A 19,432-nucleotide genomic window follows, 5' to 3' on the forward strand; every position below is an offset into this window, starting at 1 on the left:
AAATAAAAAATGAACAAAATATCTAGAATTGTTCCAGAGAAACAGCATTTTAAAATTTTTCCAAAATTTGCATCTTCAAAATTGTATGCGCAGTGTCATCTTTGAGGACTGTATCTTGGAGCAGAAATTTTTTTTTGGAGAAAACAAATACGTGTTCCTTACTTAGTCCTTAATTCTAACATATGCTAAATTCAATAACATCTGAGACTATGGAGGTAAGATTTTTTCCTAGCCTGCCTGAACTGATATGGACTATGCCAATAAAGATAATTATTAAAATTACCAAGAAACAAAATGGTTTGCCAGTGCTTCAGAAGGGACAGTTCTTAATTCAGTCAATAGAAATAGTGGCAACTGAAAATAGTAATGCTAGTTTTTGGAGCTGTGTGTTCTTTCTTCAGGGAGGCAAGAGGGATTGGCTGCCTAACACTGTGGAGAGGGGTGGGGGGTGGCAGCACTATGACCATCCTAAGTTGTGAGGTAGCTGTCAGCTGTGAAGAGAAGGGGAAGTAAATACGAAGTAGAAGGTAATGCAGACACTAACAGGCCAAACATAGTTCACCTGAAATAATTAAGCTTTAGTTATAGATGAGACAAGTCACTAGCCAACTTCACCATTACCCATAACTACTTCACCTCTGAACACGAGACCTACGAGCAAATCACAGTGGCACCTATGGAAACCGGGATGGCCTCATCCCATGCAAACCTTTTCATGGGCCGCATGGAAGACAAAATCCTCAATTCCACAGATAATATCTTTGTGGTCTGTACTTCTAGGAAGCTGAACTACTCCAATCTCTGCAGCTGATTAGTTTATTTCCTTGATTTAAATTCACTTGGTCCTCCTCCAAATACATAGCCATCTCCTTGGAAGCTGACTTCCATTTCATTGAGGGTCACAGTCCAACCTCAGTCCATACCAAACCATCCAATAAGCAATTTCAACTGTTGGCACACTGACCATATCAAATGTTAACTCTTGCCTTCAGAGTATGTATTTCTAGTAAATATATCTGGTTGAAATACATGAACACCTACACTGCTAATCTCTCCCAGGTTTCCCTATGCTCAAACCACACCACAGATCTTGACCACAAACAAATCTTCCGGGCAGGTTCCTCCTCCAACCCAACAAACATCACCACTTAGCATCACCTAGCCTCATATGCCTCTCAATGTATTACTCTGTCAGAGCTATGAATTTCACAAGTCAAACACTGAAGTGAAGTCATCTGTCCCTGATAACACCCACGGTTGCCTCTTACTACTCTCCTAACCTCCACATCCTCCTTGCCAAACCATATGACATTCCCAGACCATCATCAAAACCCTAAGGTTCTTATCTCTCCATGTGTTCCCATAGTATGAGCCACCCTGTATCTGCCCGCTACCACTTACTCCAGCCTCATCACTATTTTAACATTAAAGGCAGAACAACATGTGAAATGTGTTAAATTTTTGAATAACTGCTGTGACATCTCTAACATCTGGTAAACTGTTTTTCTAGAGCTTTGAAGATCTCTGATCTGTCTATACATGAAAGTTTTCTTACTGATTATTATAATATAGATTTGTTGTTATTAGCAGAAACATGTGGCTCATACAGAACTAAAAATTTTGAAGCAGGGAAAGGGGGGTGGAATGTAATATCAAGAGTTTATCTATGGTGTTCAAGCAACGACAGTATTTGAAGTATTTCTTTCAAACCACAAGATATTGAAAGATGATTTTTGAATGGTTCAGTCTTACTGTGCTGACGAGGATGGCTGTATTTTTTGAAGGAATCTCAAAATTTTAAGATTCATGTGTAAATATCATGTACAAAAGTTACATAAACTATAATAAAGGTAATTATAGTTATGTTTATGGGTATTGTACAATAGAGAACCCCATGAAACTCTTGCTGCAGTTCTAAAGTCAACTGAGTATGTTTTAGTCTATCTTTTAACAATAATTATTAAGTTTTGTCCAACTTTATCATCATCTACTGTTATGAAATTATGTCATATAACATGGGAGTACGTTGTGTGTACTTATTCCAGGTTTTCTATGAAACAGACTTTTTGAAACCACGTAGCCAAAAGAAGGTTTTTATTGGACTTAAGGTCCACATGTAATGTAAAGCACTGCTTTTTCATATACATCATACCAAGAGAACCTTATATCCCATAATTTTTAATTCCGGTGTTAATTTTGGAAAGAATTGTTTCATCAAACAACACTCTTCACTTTTTACTTTATGATACATGTTTTTGTGGTAATCTTCTAACGAGGGAACATCCCCAAGTGTATATAAATGATCTTGATGAAACTTTGCGGGTGTGTACAGGGGCAAAATAATGCGATATGTATTTTTTGTTTGTGTTCAGTTTAACTTTTACGGGGTAAAATACATCCAGAGAGGTAATTTGGTATACTAGGTTTAGAGAGAATATGTTCGAAATGATATACACAAATGGAAAAAAAAAATTGTAACACCAAGGAGGAATTGTGAGACAAAAACAAAAGTTGGTAGGCCTATTTCTACATCTGAAAGATGGTGTCTATTCAAATTTTGCACCAAACAATGGAAAATCCAGGATGGACTAATGACAAAATTATGAAAAGGACAGATTGTATCTCATCATATAGCAGAGATGTGTTGAGGATCTACCCTTATCATAATATTGTCAAATTTTGCACCAGTTGCCTAAGAGGATGCAGATCACGTTTGCTTTAAATACACACTGTAACAGTCATGAGCCTACATTTGAGACTGCACACAAAGACGACATTATCATAATTTTTTTAATGTGTATAATGTGCATATCTCAGTGTATTTCACTGCAGTTTAATGTGGAATCATTATGCGTGAAAACGAATTACTGGTAACAAAGACTAGTGCAAAACACAATCGTAAAAATTGTCAGTATGTTGTCACATTCTGCAGTGTCAAGTCATTAGCTAATTTGTTCAACTTTACAGTGGGAGAACAGATTCACAATCCACTGAACAAGCAAACAATTAACCATTAATTTGACAGAATGCTGACCAATAACATCAAAAATACCAATATCGGAACACGTAACCCCCCCTTTCATTTAAAAGCATTTTGCAATTCATGCCTTCAAAATGATAGGGGGTTATTTGTCAAAATATTGGAGTTTCGGACGAACTTACCCGGCCACATTCTTGTGAGTAATTAACTTCTCCTTGGGCACTGTGTTGAACATTATAGTCTGAAAACTTCACAGGCTACATATCCCTAATCAATAAGAGCTGGGAAGTCCTCATGTACTATGTATGCAATCGATATGTTGACAAAAACATTTTTTAAGCCATGGGTGTTTATGACCAAGAGATTATTACTTTACTTTGTTTCAAAGTCTACATCATGATACCATCTGCTACCTGAGTCCATCTCTGAACCATCTGGTTGTAAGTTTAGGATGATAGTTTCAAGGCTTTTATCAATCTTCGTCTCCCTGTCAGTCTTATTTTTGAAACTTTTCAGCATGTCACACTGAAGGGGCTGCTGTCTATTGCTTCACTCACAGGCATTTCAGCATCTGTTATCTAGAATATTTCGTTTTTTCCCCCACATGGTTTGTAATCTGCGTGCAAATTACTTCTATCAGATTGTACTGACAATGATGCGAGTATGTGGTTAAACGGAAAACAGTGTGACCACACTCACATGTAAGAAAGTCAAATTTGTACATTCTGTTACTTGACTTTTATAAATTAACAAGCTGCAGGAGCTCAGCACGAGTCCAGCTTATGTTGTCCGGAATATTTTTATTTTTCAGCCAGAGCACAATACCCATTCCCTGGTGCTCGTACTTGGTACAGCTGAATGATAACTTGCACGATAATTTTGACGACCAATTTTTAAAAAAAGGTATGGCAAGAATTGTTCAGTAAACGACTTCTTGAAAGTGACAGCAATTGTTTCCAAATGGTAGTCACTACTGTTTTTCTTATACCAAAATAGAGGTTTACTCTCAGCAACCCAATCAGAAGAAGTACTTTGCAGCTGTCTGTGGGTTGTTGCACAAATCTGTTTTGGGTTTTACATTTTGGTGATTGCATATCACATGTAGTTTCAGTGTAATTGGGGTGCCAAACTGAAAAAATTATAATTACATTATTACTCTGTTATGAGTCACCAGATATCACAGACCTCTTATATCAAAATACTCTAACAATATACCACAACAACCTCCAAAATTTTGTCGGTGTTGTTCGACTTCACCCTGTATACCATTAGGTGCACTTTCACAAAACATCTTCCCAATGTTCCTCAGATACCAAACAAAACAGGCATAACGGAGATTTGTCAGAGATGGGACTAATGTGACTTATGTGCCACAAATTCCAAGTTTCTGTGCATATGCTGAACAGCAATGGTGATAGAAATAGATTCTAGAAATAATAGAATTGCCTGCTGAAGGTGGAAATGAGTGATTCACAGTGTGTTAAAATAACCCTCTTCCGTTTTATGATTCTGGAACTCCCAACTGTAAGACAAAGCCTGTTCACTTCTGTATTGCGGACATTCAATTACATTTCTACATTTCCAAGACACTGGATACAGTTTAACTGCATGGACCAATGAGGGCTGAAATGTGCACCAACTTGTGATAACCAATCTCTGACAATATATGTATATTTCCAAGCATACAGGGCTATTTTTAAAGCTTCTGAATCTACAACAAACAAACCCTTTTCTTTCTACCAAAGACACATTCTTACTAGTTTTGGATTCCAGTTGTTATATTTTAAAACATTGTCCAAAATATTGTTACAATAATAAGATAGTCAGTTTGCCAGTTTTGTAATTCTGTCCGAGACGGCAAAGGAGTTGGGAGAGCAGTTGAACAGAATGAACAGTGTCTTGAAAGGAGGATGAAAGATGAGCATCAACAAGAGTAAAACGAGGATAACGGAATGTAGTTGAATTAAACCAGGTGATGCTGAGGGAGTTAGATTAGGAAATGAGACACTTGAAGTAGTGCATCAGTTTTGCTATTTGGGGAGCAAAATAACTGATGATCGTTGAAGGAAAAAGGATATAAAATGTAGACTGGCTATGACAAGGAACGTGTTTCTGAAGAAGAGAAATTTGTTAGCATCGAGTATAGATTTAAGTGTCAGAAAGTCCTTTCTGAAAGTATTTGTCTGGGGTGTAGCCATGTATGGATGTGAAACATGGACAATAAATAGTTTATACAAGAAGAGAATAGAAGCTTTCAAAATGTGGTGCTACAGAAGAATGCTGAAGATTAGATGGGTAGATCACGTGACTAATGAGGAGGTACTGAATAGAAGTGGGTAGAAGAGGAATTTGTGGCACAACTTGACTAGAAGAATGGATAGGTTGGTAGTGCACATTCTGAAGCATCAAGAGATCACCAATTAGTACTGGAGGGAAGTATGGAGGGTAAAAATCATAGAGGGAGACCAAGAGATGATGAATATACTAAGCAGATTCAGAAGGATGTAGGTTGCAGTAGTTACTTGGAGATATGAAGCTTGCACAGGATAGAGTAGCATGGAGAGCTGCATCCAACCAGTCTCTGGACTGAAAACCACAACAACAAGATAGTCAGCTTACTGCACTTAAAAATTTGAGTGTAATGTCAAACACTCACCTTCCCATGAAGAAAGCTTACAGCCTTAAGAACTTCCCTGCAAACGGCTGCTATCTGACCTTCTTTCATAACAGTCTCTGTTACTACATCAGTAAGAGGACCACCATCAAGTAACTCCATGATCACCTAAAATTATTAATATTGTCACATCAATATTTAAATAATGTGAGCATAAGTACATGCATTATCCCTCCCCAAAACAAACACACACACACACACACACACACACACACACACACACACACACACACACAAGAGAGAGAATAATAATAATAATAATAATAGTAATAAGTGAATGCAAAGGAAGTTACATAAAATTCACCTCTGTTTGAAGCACAATTATTATATACATTTTCTTTTTTTTTTTTTACACTTGTTAGCTCCTAACATACAATCTTTGCTTAGTTCAGTTTACAGAAAGTGTGTGTAACGTAAATATGACTAAAAAAAGCAACCAGTAAGCACTGAAAGGTTACCTATGCTATCAAAGCATTCATGTAACTTTGAACCATTTACTAATATTTTATCCCCTTATACTATCAGACAGTCTCACAACTTGCCCACAAATTTTGTACATACAATTTGCCTATGTCATATTAATTTACACAAATGCACCTGATGTTAGAGGTGTAATCCTTTAAAACACATAGTGAGGAGAAAAATAAATGTGACTGGTTACAGTATTTGTAGTTTCAATTTAAGTGGTATACTGAATTAAATAAATGGCTGATACGTGTGAGGCATCCTTCCTGAAGTCTAGCTTTCTCATTTCACAAGATTTCACATTGATCATTCACTTCCATAATAAGTTAAAAGAATAATGATACCCAGCTAAGAGGACATTCAAAGTTCACAAGGATGAGATGAGTATGATCAACACTCTATGGAAATACTGGACAATTAGCTCAAAGGACATGTAAGTACAGAGTTGTAGTGGTGGCAAATATATGAAAGAAGAAAAACCTACTAAAGAAAAAGAAAGAAAACACACCTTTAAAATTAAAGTATTACTTGAAAGCTTTCCTGTTGACCTTCGTAAAACACACACACACACACACACACACACACACACACACACACACACACACACACACACACACACCAAAATCAAAATAAGTTGTGGTAATAAGACAGGGCACATGCCAGGAATATGCATGATTATAGACAAGGCCAGTTTAACAACAAAACGGTTTCACTGTTACAGTAGCATACCTTGTACCAAGTGTAGATTAACCATATCATCACACACTTCAATTAATATTATAATATTAAAATTCATTGTAAAATGAAGAAATTTTCCAGCAGGTGAGAACTCACAGGTTTTGGAGAAAACACTACTTTTAAAAAAAATCATCAAATAAGTTTCTGATGTTACTTTTTATGTATTTTGATTTAGAACAGATTAAATCATGCATTAGTAGGTGAGAAACACACCAGGAAGCAACGAAAAAGCTGTAGGAACAATACAGAAATTTACCTTATAGATTCCCCACTCTGGTGAGAATAAGCTGCATCCACAAAAAAGCAAGAGAAAGTGAAATTTTATAACAAAATTCCGAATTTCAGTATCAACAAGTACTAAAACTAAAATACCACTTTACATAGATTATTTTCTGTGTAAAATCTATCATCAAATCAGGAAATTAAAATTCCAAAATAAAACTTAATGTAACTATTAAAAGATTTTCAACTCACACACATATAGTAACTTTACAATATTTCTTTTTTGTGCTTAATTTTACACTTGAAATATACACAGCAATAACAGAGGTGAATCAGCAATAACATTTTCTGTGACTGTGTAAGCTTTGCACACACATCAGTGTTGAGTCCAAGTCAAAATATGGCATGGAGGAACTTTTTCTCATTCATTTCAATGCTGACAAAAACTTCTACCACTCATATTATACTTAGATCCTCAAATCTTTGTGTATTATGTTTCTATCTAACATTCCTATCACTCTTAGTCCAAATTATGCCTCATACTTTCATGTTATTTTGTGTGCTGAAAAATGCTTTCAGTTTGTAATCTTCATTTTTTATTTTGTTCTGCCAGCTAGTATTTGTATGCCAGGTTACACAGTCAATGAATGTCTTCTTCCATTTCAGTCCACCCCTCCACCCTTTTCCCTCAACCTCATCCACCAAATAGTTTTACTTTCACAACGATAATGGGCAAATAATGTGTCTGTAACAAGATAAAATACAACCTTACTGTAAGAAATTTTGTTAATCATATTAAAATGCACAGATTTATCCAAAGAAATAAAACACAGGAGATACTAGAAAAAATTTGTAGACAGGCCCTTTTATTTCAGTTTCAAACAAATTTCCACTAAATGTATACATATCTTCATCCTTCAAACTCATTCATGAACCAATATTTTTCAATTATCTAGTGACAGATGGGGACATTCACCATATTTTGTCTGCAGGAGCTCTTCACTCATAGTCACCATACTTTTAACAATCTTCACTTATGGAAACAGTGCTAACAGACATGCAACACTGCATAAAATAACAGCAGAAATCAATGTGGGGCATTCAGCAAACATACCTGTTAGGACAGTGGAGCGAAATTTGGCATTAATGGGCTATGGCAGCAGATGACTGATGCGAGTGCCTTTGCTAACAGCACAACAATACCTGCAGTGCCTCTCTTGGGCTCGTGACCATATCCGATTGTCCCTAAAGGACTGGGAAACTGTAAGCCTGGTCAGATGAGTCCTGATTTGTGGTGCAAATCTCACAAAGCCATGGACCTAAGTTGCTAACAAGGCACTGTGCAAGCTGGAGGTGGCTCCATAATGGTGTGGGTTGTGCTTACATGGAATGGACTGGTTCCTCTGGTCCAACAGAACTGCTCATTGCCTGAAAATGGTTATGTTCAGCTATTTGAACACCATTTGTAGCCAATCATGAACTTCATATTCTCAAACAATGATGGAATTGTAATGATAATGTGCCATGAAACCAGGCCACAACTGCTCTCACGATTGGTTTTTAGAACATTCTGGACAATTTGAGTGAATGATTTGAACACCCAGATCACCCAACATGGATCCCATCAAACATTTACAGGACATAATCGAGAGGTCAGTTCATGCACAAAATCTTGCACCAGCAACACTTTCGCAATTATGGACGGCTTCAGAGGCAGCATGGCTCAGTATTTCTGCATGGGACTTCCAAAGACTTGCAGAGTCCATGCCACTCGAGTTGCTGCATTAAGCTGGGCAAAAGGGAGTTCTACACGATATTAGGAGTTATCCCATGTCTTTTAACAGCTGAGTGTATGAATTGCAGATTCACACAATGTTATTAAACAGGGACCAATGGACAAGGTCAACTTTATTGGGAAACCTCAATGACACAGAGTTACTTCCTTGAAACTACCATATAATCTAGATATCTAATAGTGCAATGTTGACTGTCTTGTTTGTCTTTATTCCACTAAATTATGTATTAATCTCTAACTGAAAACAGGTATCTCAAAAGTGCTGCCAAGGGCTAGATTTTCTCTTTTCACTGTATATGACCAGGTCTGAACTATGGGAGCAGATTCTTAGTTGTCCACCTGAAGCTCTACACTGTGAAATGTTTCTTAGTACATTTTGCATTTTATCAAACTGACACATTGCTGTCTATGTACGACATTAGGACAAGATCATTCTAACTATTTATAAAGCCATTGTACTCATTGTACAACTAAGTTGAAATGGGTGCAGTTATCTCTAACTCATGTGGTTCTGTGCACTTAATTTGTTTTCTAGTAGCAGAATAATTGTCTGTGGAGAGGAAGAACTGAAATTCACATTCCCAGAGTTGCTATTACTATCTGTGATATGATTTACTAATGTCTCTTGGAATTATGTAAACAATGATTTTTACTTCAAAGTAAGTTACAGATTAGCCCCAAGTTTGAATTTCTGAATAATATTTCTTCATGATAGTAACTCGTCATCTTTTCATCCCTTAACAATTTTTCATTACCCGATACACTTATTTTTCTGAGCTTAGATATTTCCATTTTCTGTTCACTCCCCATTTCAGTAACATAGCTTGCTTTGCTGCAACTCGAGCTCAGTATGCTTTTCTTTGAGCTATGAACCTGTTAACTCATCCCACATCATTTCTTAATAGTTAACTGTGTACTACATTTATAATTACTTCAACTTTGAACTTAACGAAATGTTGTAACAATGGCAGAGGGTCTGCTGATCAGGATGCTAAGTATATACCCCCCCCCCCCCCCTTGTCTTATCTTACATGTATTTTTCAGATCTTATGTCAAGACTTATTAACTGAATTAAAAATCTGCTTCAGTTTTAAATAATTTATCTTTTCTTGCACGGCTAGTTTCAGAGGCTTATAGCACCATCATCAGCTCCTGATACATTATTTACAACTGAAGTCAGTTTTTAATTCAATCAATATAACTTCAGGTGTTCTCCAATCATATTTTGTGTACTTATGTTAAGAATAGTTGATTTGAAAGTTGAAAATCGTCTGATTTTGAACTATTTGTGACAAGAATGTTCCCAACAGTCTTTGAGCATAAAAGTACAACATACAAAACAGTGCTTATTGGATACCACTCTGTATAGGTTTGTGTCCGGTCAGTGTGCCTATGACTTCCTGCTCTACTACTACTATTACTACTACTACTAGCTTGATTTCTTGCTGAACAAATTACACAATAACTTTAAATCCAACCATTCATCCAACTAAGATACTGACAACACAGTGTGTACCATGACAAGAATTACAATTTTGAGATGCCTGAAAAGAGCCCTGAACAAATTTTGTTGGTTGTCACTGTAGGTCATTGTAACTTCCCTTTTCAGGCATACAAATATTGTGTGTGAAAGCATTAAAATTTCCACAAATATTTATCTGAGAGATGATAAAGGTTAGGAAACTAGACAAACTTTTGTACTTCATGGTCAGTGGAGATTTTTCTTCTAGGCAGAACAGTAACATTACACTTTAGCACAAGGTCCTGAATGTAATAATATCCTTACCCCTGAGAATTTAAAACGGTTAACTTCACTGATTATTAGCCCATCCTCTGAAACAGAAGTGTTTTAATGAAATTTCCATGCCAGAGACCGTATGCACTATCTTTTGTTGCAGTTAAGGACAGTCTGTTCTCTGTAAGCCATGAGCTGATTTTACCTACAACTCTATATGCTAAACCATTTACATTGCATTTGATGTCTTTCACAATGGGACTTATAGCACCCACAAACAGAAAAATTTTTTGAATCATCTGTCACATTTAATGGATGATCGATAGAATCAAGATTTAGCAGTGATACTGGAACACAGCCCCATCGCGCCCATCATTTTCAGCACCCCGATCATATACAGGTCTCTTCTCAGTTTGATGACATGCCCTTAGGAAGGGAAAAAAGTAGAAATTAAAACTTGAATTGGTCTCCAAGATGTACACGTTCAGTACAAATACACTACTGTCCATAACTGAAGCAACAAACAGAAATTTTTCAAGGCTGCATTTATTTTTCCACCAAACAGTATAAACAGGGGATAGTAAAGTAGAAACAATGTAAAGAATACAGAACATAATCAACTGCAACATGCATAACGGCAGACAAAAATTTTCCTTCATTTTTTTTCCAACTTAACGGATTTGCACACATATTCTGACAACTGGTTAATGTGCTCAGTATGGCGTGTGACCACCTCTGACACCAATACAGGCGTGACATTGAATGGATGTGCTGTGAACGATGTCATCAATCTCATGTTGAGACAGTAACACCCATTCTTCTTGCAGAGCTGGTCTTAAGTCTTGGGGAATGGTTGATGGATGCCTGATAAGATGCAACCTGCCCCTCTAATGCATCCCACACATGCTCTGAATTGGATTGTTTGGGGGAGGAGACCAGACAGCGAGGTCATCGGTCTCATCGGATTAGGGAAGGACGGCGAAGGAAGTCGGCCGTGCCCTTTCAAAGGAACCATTCCGGCATTTGCCTGGAGCGGTTTAGGGAAATCACGGAAAATCTAAATCAGGATGGCCGGACACGGGATTGAACCGTCGTCCTCCCGAATGCGAGTCCAGTGTGCACACATGCTCTACAAGATTAAAATCTGAAGAGCGAGCAAGCCACACCATGCCTGGAACATCTTCCAAAAACATCAGCCACACTTGCTCTATGAGGTCGAGCATTATCGTCCACCAGTACAAAGACTGGGCCCACAGCATCTCGCAACAACCGCGCATGAGATCCCACGATCTCCTGACAGAACTTGACAGCAGTTAAATCTTGCTGATTCACCCATACAATTTCACGAAGAGGTGTTCGAGTGGCCAACATAATCCCTGCCCACATCATTAGGGACCTCCTCGATATCTGTCTCTTTCCACAATGTTTGGGTCCTAAAATCTTGTTCCACATGCCCTCCAGATGTGAATCAGTCGAGAACCACACTCCAGGCCAAATCGGGACTCACCTATGAAAAGAAGATTTGCCCACAGTTCAAGCATCCAGGTGGCATGTTTACAGCTCCACTCTACACGTTCCCTCCTGTGAAGATGCCAGAGGTAAACAGACAACAGATCTCCAACAAAGGCCACTCTGCGGAAGCCTTCTGTACACCATTTGCCTCAATACAACACATCCAGGGGATGCTGTGAGGTCAGATAGCAGTTGCAGTGCAGTATTAAGGCGATACCGTCATGCCCTTACAGCAATATAATAGTCCACTTGTTCTGATGTCACACGGGATCGGCCCTGTCCTTGTCTCTGGAATACAGTTTCGGTCTCTATAAACTGTCGCCTCATCTGAGAAACAACAGAACGATTCACATTACACTATCAAGCCACGTCTGTTTGTGACCCCCCTCCTTCCATTCTTCCTATGGCCTTCCACTGCAAAGGTCTGTGGGCATCTTCTCTATGCCATACTGCACTGTTTACACATCAACTGTGGATGTGGGACTACCCTGCAAAAGTGTCGAGTGATCTGGGTATTCAAATCATTCACTCAAATTGTCCAGAATGTTCTACAAACCAATCATGAGAACAGTTAGGCCTGGTTACATGGCCCTTTATCATTACAATTCCATCATTGGTTGGTTGGTTTGTGGGAGTAAAGGGACCAGACTGCTACGGTCATCGGTCCCTTTTTCCAAGTACTAAAAACACCCACAGAGAATAAAAAACGATTAACAAAATAGAGCACAGACGACACAGAACAAGAGAAACTGAGACAAAGACCAGACAAAACGAACTAAAAGCACACAGAGTGTGACGGTGGTTGGCCGACCATAGAAATAAAAAAGGAAAAGCCAACCACTTAAAACACATTAAAAAATCAGTTTAAAACCGGAGGCCAAAGGCCAGAATCAACACAAAACAATAAGATAAAACAGAAACACTTAGATTAAATGATAAAAAAAACCCTGCCCGAATAAAACGTAAAACTAAGTCAGCCGTAGCAGAGTCATCTGTTAAAAGGGCAGGGAGCGTGTCAGGCAGTGCGAACGACTGCCTGAGCACAGAGAAAAGCGGACACTCCAATAAAATATGGACGACAGATAAAACGGAGCAGCAGCGACATAGGGGTGTGTCCTCACGGCGCAATAAGTGGCCGTGCGTAAGCCGAGTGTGCCCAATGCGCAGCCGGCAGAGGACCACAGACTCCTGGCGGGATACCCGAATGGACGACCGCCACACAGTCGTCATCGCCTTGATTGGACGGAGTTTGTAGGGCGTGGGCAGATTGCGCCATTCAGCGTCCCAAACTGAAAGAACTTCGCGGCGCAAGACTGCCCGCAAATCAGTCTCTGGGAGGCCAATCTCCAGAGATGATTTACTAGTGGCCTCTTTCGCCAGGCGGTCAACATTCTCATTGCCACGTATCCCAACATGGCCCGGGGTCCACACGAAGACCAGAGAGCGGCCGCAACGCGCAAGAGTATGCAGGGATTCATGGATAGCCATCACCAGACGAGAACGAGGAAAACACTGGTCGAGAGCTCGTAAACCGCTCAGGGAATCGCTACAGATAACGAAGGACTCACCTGAGCAGGAGCAGATATACTCTAGGGCACGAAAGATGGCGACCAGCTCAGCAGTGTAAACACTGCAGCCATCCGGCAAGGAACGTTGTTCAGAATGGTCCCCTAGAGTGAGCGCATACCCGACACGACCAGCAACCATCGAACCGTCAGTGTAGACAATTCCAGAACCCTGATACGTGGCCAAGGTGGAATAAAGGCGGCGGCGGAAGGCCTCTGGAGGGACTGAGTCCTTTGAGCCCTGTGCCAAGTCGAACCGAAGGCAAGGGCGAGGAACACACCACGGGGGTGTACGCAGAGGTACCCGGAAAGGAGGTGGAACAGGGAAAAACCCAAGCCCGGAGAGAAGCTCCTTGACACGTACGGCGATCGAACAACCCGACCGGGGCCGACGGTCTGGCAGATGGACGACTGACTGCGGGAACAGGACACGGTAATTTGGATGCCCGGGCAAGCTAAAAACATGGGCAGCATAAGCAGCCAGTAATTGTTGGCGTCGTAACCGCAGTGGAGGGACACCTGCCTCCACTAGTATGCTGTCCACAGGGCTGGTGCGGAAAGCACCAGTGGCAAGGCGTATCCCGCTGTGGAGAATGGGGTCCAGCACCCGCAACGCAGATGGGGATGCTGAGCCATAAGCCAGGCTCCCAAAATCCAGACGGGACTGGATTAACGCCTGGTAGAGCCGCAACAGGGTAGATCGGTCGGCGCCCCAGCGGGTGTGGCTCAAGCATCTCAGAGCGTTAAGATGCCGCCAACACACCTGTTTAAGCTGCCGGATATGAGGCAGCCAAGTCAACCGGGCATCGAAAACCACCCCTGTGTGATTCCACCACTGAAAGAAGTTCGCCAGCAAGATAAAGCCGCAGCTCCGGGTGGACAGTACGTCGCCGGCAGAAATGCATAACGCAGGTCTTGGCTGCCGAAAACTGGAACCCATGAGCTACAGCCCAAGACTGCGCCTTGCGGATAGCGCCCTGTAGCTGACGTTCAACAGCTACAATGCCATTAGAGCTGTAGTAAAGGCAGAAGTCGTCAGCATACAGGGAAGCGGAGACAGAATTTCCCACGGCCGCAGCGAGCCCGTTAATGGCTATTAAAAACAGGCAGACACTTAAAACAGAACCCTGTGGCACACCGGTCTCCTGGACGTGGGAGGAACTATATGAGGCCGCGACTTGCACGCGGAAGGTACGATACGACAGAAAATTTCTGATAAAGATCGGCAGAGGGCCCCGAAGACCCCATCCATGAAGCGTGGAAAGGATGTGATGACGCCATGTCGTATCGTACGCCTTCTGCATGTCGAAAAAGACAGCGACCAGGTGCTGACGGTGGGCAAAGGCAGTACGGATGGCCGACTCCAGGCTCACCAGATTGTCGGCGAAAGAGCGGCCTTTACAGAACCCACCCTGAGATGGAGCCAGAAGGCCCCGAGACTCCAGTAACCAATTCAAGGGCCGGCTCACCATCCGTTCGAGAAGCTTGCAAAGAACGTTGGTGAGGCTAATGGGGCGGTAGCTGTCCACCTCCAAAGGGCTCTTGCCCGGTTTCAAAACGGGGATGACAATGCTCTCCCGCCATTGCGACGGAAACTCACCCTCGACCCAGAGACGGTTGTACAGGTCGAGGAGGCGTCGCTTGCAGTCCACTGAAAGGTGTTTCAGCATCTGACAGTGGATGCTATCTGGCCCGGGAGCGGTATCAGGGCAAGCGGCAAGGGCACTGTGAAATTCCCACTCACTGAATGGAGCATTGTAGGATTCAGAAGTGTGTGTGCGAAAAGAAAGGCTCCGACATGCCATCCGCTCTTTAATGGAGCGGAAGGTCTGGGGGTAATTTGCAGAAGCGGAACTCATAGCAAAATGCTCTGCTAAGCGGTTTGCAATGACGCCGGAGTCGGTACAAACTTCTCCATTCAGTGAGACCGCAGGGACGCCGACAGGGGTCCGATAGCCATAGAGGCATTGGATCTTGGCCCAGACCTGCGATGGAGAGACATGGAGGCCAATGGTGGACACATACCGCTCCCAGCACTCCTGCTTGCTTTGACGGATAAGGCGGCGGGCCCGCGCTCGCAGTCGTTTGAAGGTGATGAGGTGTTCAATGCAGGGATGTCGCTTGTGACGCTGTAGCGCCCACCAGCGATCTTTAATCGCTGCAGCGATCTCAGGCGACCACCAAGGCACAGTCCGCCGACGAGGGGACCCAGAGGAACGGGGAATGGCAGATTCGGCGGCAGCAACGATGCCGGTGGTGACCGATTGAATCACCGCATCAATGTCATCAGTAGAGAGAGGCTCAAAAGCGGCAGTGGAGGAGAACAAGTCCCAGTCAGCCTTATTCATAGCCCATCTGCTAGGGCGCCCAGAAGAGTGATGCTGTGTTAGTGACAGAAAGATCGGAAAGTGGTCACTACCACACAGGTCGTCATGCATACTCCATTGGACAGACGGTAAGAGGCTAGGGCTACAGATTGAAAGGTCAATGGCGGAGTATGTGCCATGCGCCACACTGAAGTGTGTGAAGGCACCATCATTGAAAACCGAGAGATTGAGATGCGACAATAAATGCTCAATGGTGGTGCCTCGACCTGTTTCCACTGACCCACCCCACAGAGGGTTATGGGCGTTGAAGTCACCCAATAGCAAAAAAGGTGGCGGCAATTGGGCTATCAGCGCAGCCAGGACATGCGGCGAGACATCACCATCCGGTGGAAGGTAAAGACTGCAGACAGTAACAGCCTGTGGCGTCCACAGCCGAACAGCGACAGCCTCTAAAGGTGTGTGGAGAGGGACAGACTCGCTGTGCAGAGAGTGAAGGACATAGAGGCAGACGCCACCAGACACCCTTTCATATGCTGCCCGGTTCTTATAACAACCCCGATAGCCACGGAGGGGGGGGGTTCGCATTGCTGGAAACCAAGTTTCCTGAAGAGCAATGCAGAAGAAAGGGTGAAGGCTGATAAGTTTGCGGAGCTCAGCTAGATGGTGGAAGAAACCGCTGCAGTTCCACTGGAGGACGGTATTGTCCACGGCGGAGAAAGTCGAGACGGGACTGGGAAGGCAGATTACGCCGCTGGGTCACCTGCTGCCTCTGATGGAGCACCCGTTCAAGTGCTATCCATTGCGTCTGAGGGACCGGCGAGATCGAGGTCCTCAGCGGACGCAAGGATCTCCACCTCATCGTCAGACGCAGAGCTTTTAGGGAGCAGTGGAGTAGATGCCACCGCAGGGGTCTTGGTCTTATGAGTCTTCAAAGTCGGTTTCTCTCGCTGTTCCTTTGGTCGCCGGCGTTGAGAGGGCTTATTGGAGTCAGTCTCCGGGACCGAAGAGGATCGCGAAGTCCGTCGACCAGCGACCTGTGGCGTCAGCAGCCACTGGTTGGTGTCTGCTGTGCCGCGGGTAGGAACCTGGGAAGGGAGTGACCCAAGGGATCCCTTCCGAGCAAGAGAAGCCGAAGAAGACTTACGCTTCTCCGGCTTAGAAGTGGGGACTGGTGTCCCCAGTGGTGTAGTGGGTGCTGCTCCCGAGGTAGATGGTGTGGGAGCAACAGCGAGAGAAGGGGCCCCCATCGTCAAGGGGGCAGGTGAGGTCATCTGACTCCGAGAGCTGACGGTATGACTTGCAGCTGAAGGAGGTGGAGCAGGAGTGACAGTGGAGGCATACGATGACATCATGCGCACGGGATGTAGCCGTTTAAATTTCCGCTTAGCCTCAGTGTAGGTCAGTCGGTCCAGGGTCTTATATTCCATGATCTTGCGTTCTTTCTGGAAGATTCTGCAGTCTGGCGAGTAAGGTGAATGGTGCTCCCCGCAGTTGACACAGATGGGAGGCGGGGCACATGGAGTATCGGGATGAGATGGGCGTCCACAATCTCGACATGTGAGGCTAGAAGTACAGCGAGAGGACATATGACCGAACTTCCAGCACTTAAAGCACCGCATCGGGGGAGGGATGTAAGGTTTGACGTCACATCGGTAGACCATCACCTTGACCTTCTCTGGTAATGTATCACCTTCGAAGGCCAAGATGAAGGCACCGGTAGTTACCTGATTGTCCCTCGGACCCCGACGAACGTGCCGGACGAAATGTACACCACGGCGCTCTAAATTGGCGCGCAGCTCGTCATCAGACTGCAAAAGTAGGTCCCGATGGAAAATAATACCCTGGACCATATTTAAACTCTTATGTGGGGTGATGGTAACGTGAACATCCCCCAACTTGTCACAAGCAAGTAACCTGCGTGACTGGGCAGAGGATGCCGTTTTTATCGAAACTGACCCAGAGCGCATTTTGGGCAAGCCCTCCACCTCCCCAAACTTGTCCTCTAAATGCTCTACAAAGAACTGAGGCTTCACAGATAGAAACGAGTCACCATCAGCTCTGGTACAGACGAGATACCTGGGCGAATACACGTCACTGTCATTCATTGCCTTTCGTTTCTCCCATGGTGTGGCCAGGGAGGGGAACGATTTGGGGTCATACACATTAGCCTTAAAGTGAGCTTTGGAACGCTTAGAGACTGCTGACGGCTGGTCGCCAGCGAGAGATGATGTACCACTCTTCATTGCAGGTCATCCGCCCTGATGCCACCTACTCCGACCAAGGGCCCTCCCCACGGGTGCCACCCAGCCACAGCAAAGGCCACCAGGCAGGATGGCCATTGCTGGGAGTCCCGATGCCCCAGGGAGATGGGCAGCTACTCCTTGGCATACGTGGGGAGTTAATGGCGCAGGCATCAGTAGAGCGATCCCTGTGTTGTCAGGGGGCTACAACCAAGAGGGTACATGGCGGCCCCACCACAACGGACTAGCTACCGTGCTGGATGTTAGCTGACATGTGGTCCATGGTCGCCGTCAGTGCAGAAAGTGGCCCTGCACATTGCTTGGGAGAAAGGGCACGCAGGAGCGTATCCATGCCCAAGAGATGTAGAGCGGGAAGGACTGCAATGCAACGACGAATAAGCTGGCGAAAGTTCTCAACGCAAGATGGACACAATGCACCAAGTAAGGCGCCCTTCCCCAATCGGCTCGCTCTTTGGAAAAATTTTGAGATATGGAGGTCAAACCCAACAGGGGACCATCACATAAGGCCGAAATGTTTGAGACTCCCTTTAGTCGCCTCTTACGACAGGCAGGAATACCGCGGGCCTATTCTAACCCCCGAACCCCCCCATCATTGTTGGGAACATGAAGTCCACAAATGGCTGCAAATGGTGTTCAAATAGCTGAACATAACCATTTACAGGCGATGATACCCTACTTGATACGTCCCCTCATGTCATTGCTGGCGTGGCTGTCCATGGATCAGAATGCCATCTTCCATGCAGAACATGATTGTAACAACATCTGTTGACTGTTTCTATGCTTATATCAGGAATTAGACACAGGGCAGGGAAATAGTAGTTTACTGCTTTCATTTTGGACACCAGTGTAGAAACTGACGGTCCTCATAACACCGGTCTCTGAAGTGTTAACACACAGTGCAAATGTTAGTGCACAGTAATTTCAGGAAAGAAAAGGACGATCAGATTTAATATCCCAACAATGATAGTGGTCATTAGAGACTGAACACAATATCGGATTAAGAAAGGATAGGAAAGAAAATCGGAAATGTCCTTTTCAAAGGACATCCCAATCAATACTTGCCTAAATAAAATTAGGAAAACCAGTGAGAACTTAAATATAGATGGTTGGGCCACAATTTCAACTGCCATCCTCTAATACAAGTCTAGTGTATCACCC

General features: G+C 43.1%; 1 protein-coding gene across 2 annotated transcripts in view; it reads right to left on the bottom strand.

The window, feature by feature from the left end:
- The window catches only part of LOC124555424 (serine/threonine-protein kinase Pak), a 129,871-nt gene that overhangs the window by 15,780 nt on the left and 94,659 nt on the right, over positions 1–19,432 (bottom strand). For both annotated transcript variants that reach the window (XM_047129328.1, XM_047129327.1), the window contains exon 7: positions 5,637–5,762. In XM_047129328.1, coding sequence (XP_046985284.1) covers positions 5,637–5,762 — 126 coding nt within the window. The remainder of the gene's footprint in view (positions 1–5,636; positions 5,763–19,432) is intronic.

This window comes from Schistocerca americana, chromosome X, assembly GCF_021461395.2.
Source record: "Schistocerca americana isolate TAMUIC-IGC-003095 chromosome X, iqSchAmer2.1, whole genome shotgun sequence".
NCBI classification, from domain to species: Eukaryota; Metazoa; Arthropoda; class Insecta; order Orthoptera; family Acrididae; genus Schistocerca; species Schistocerca americana.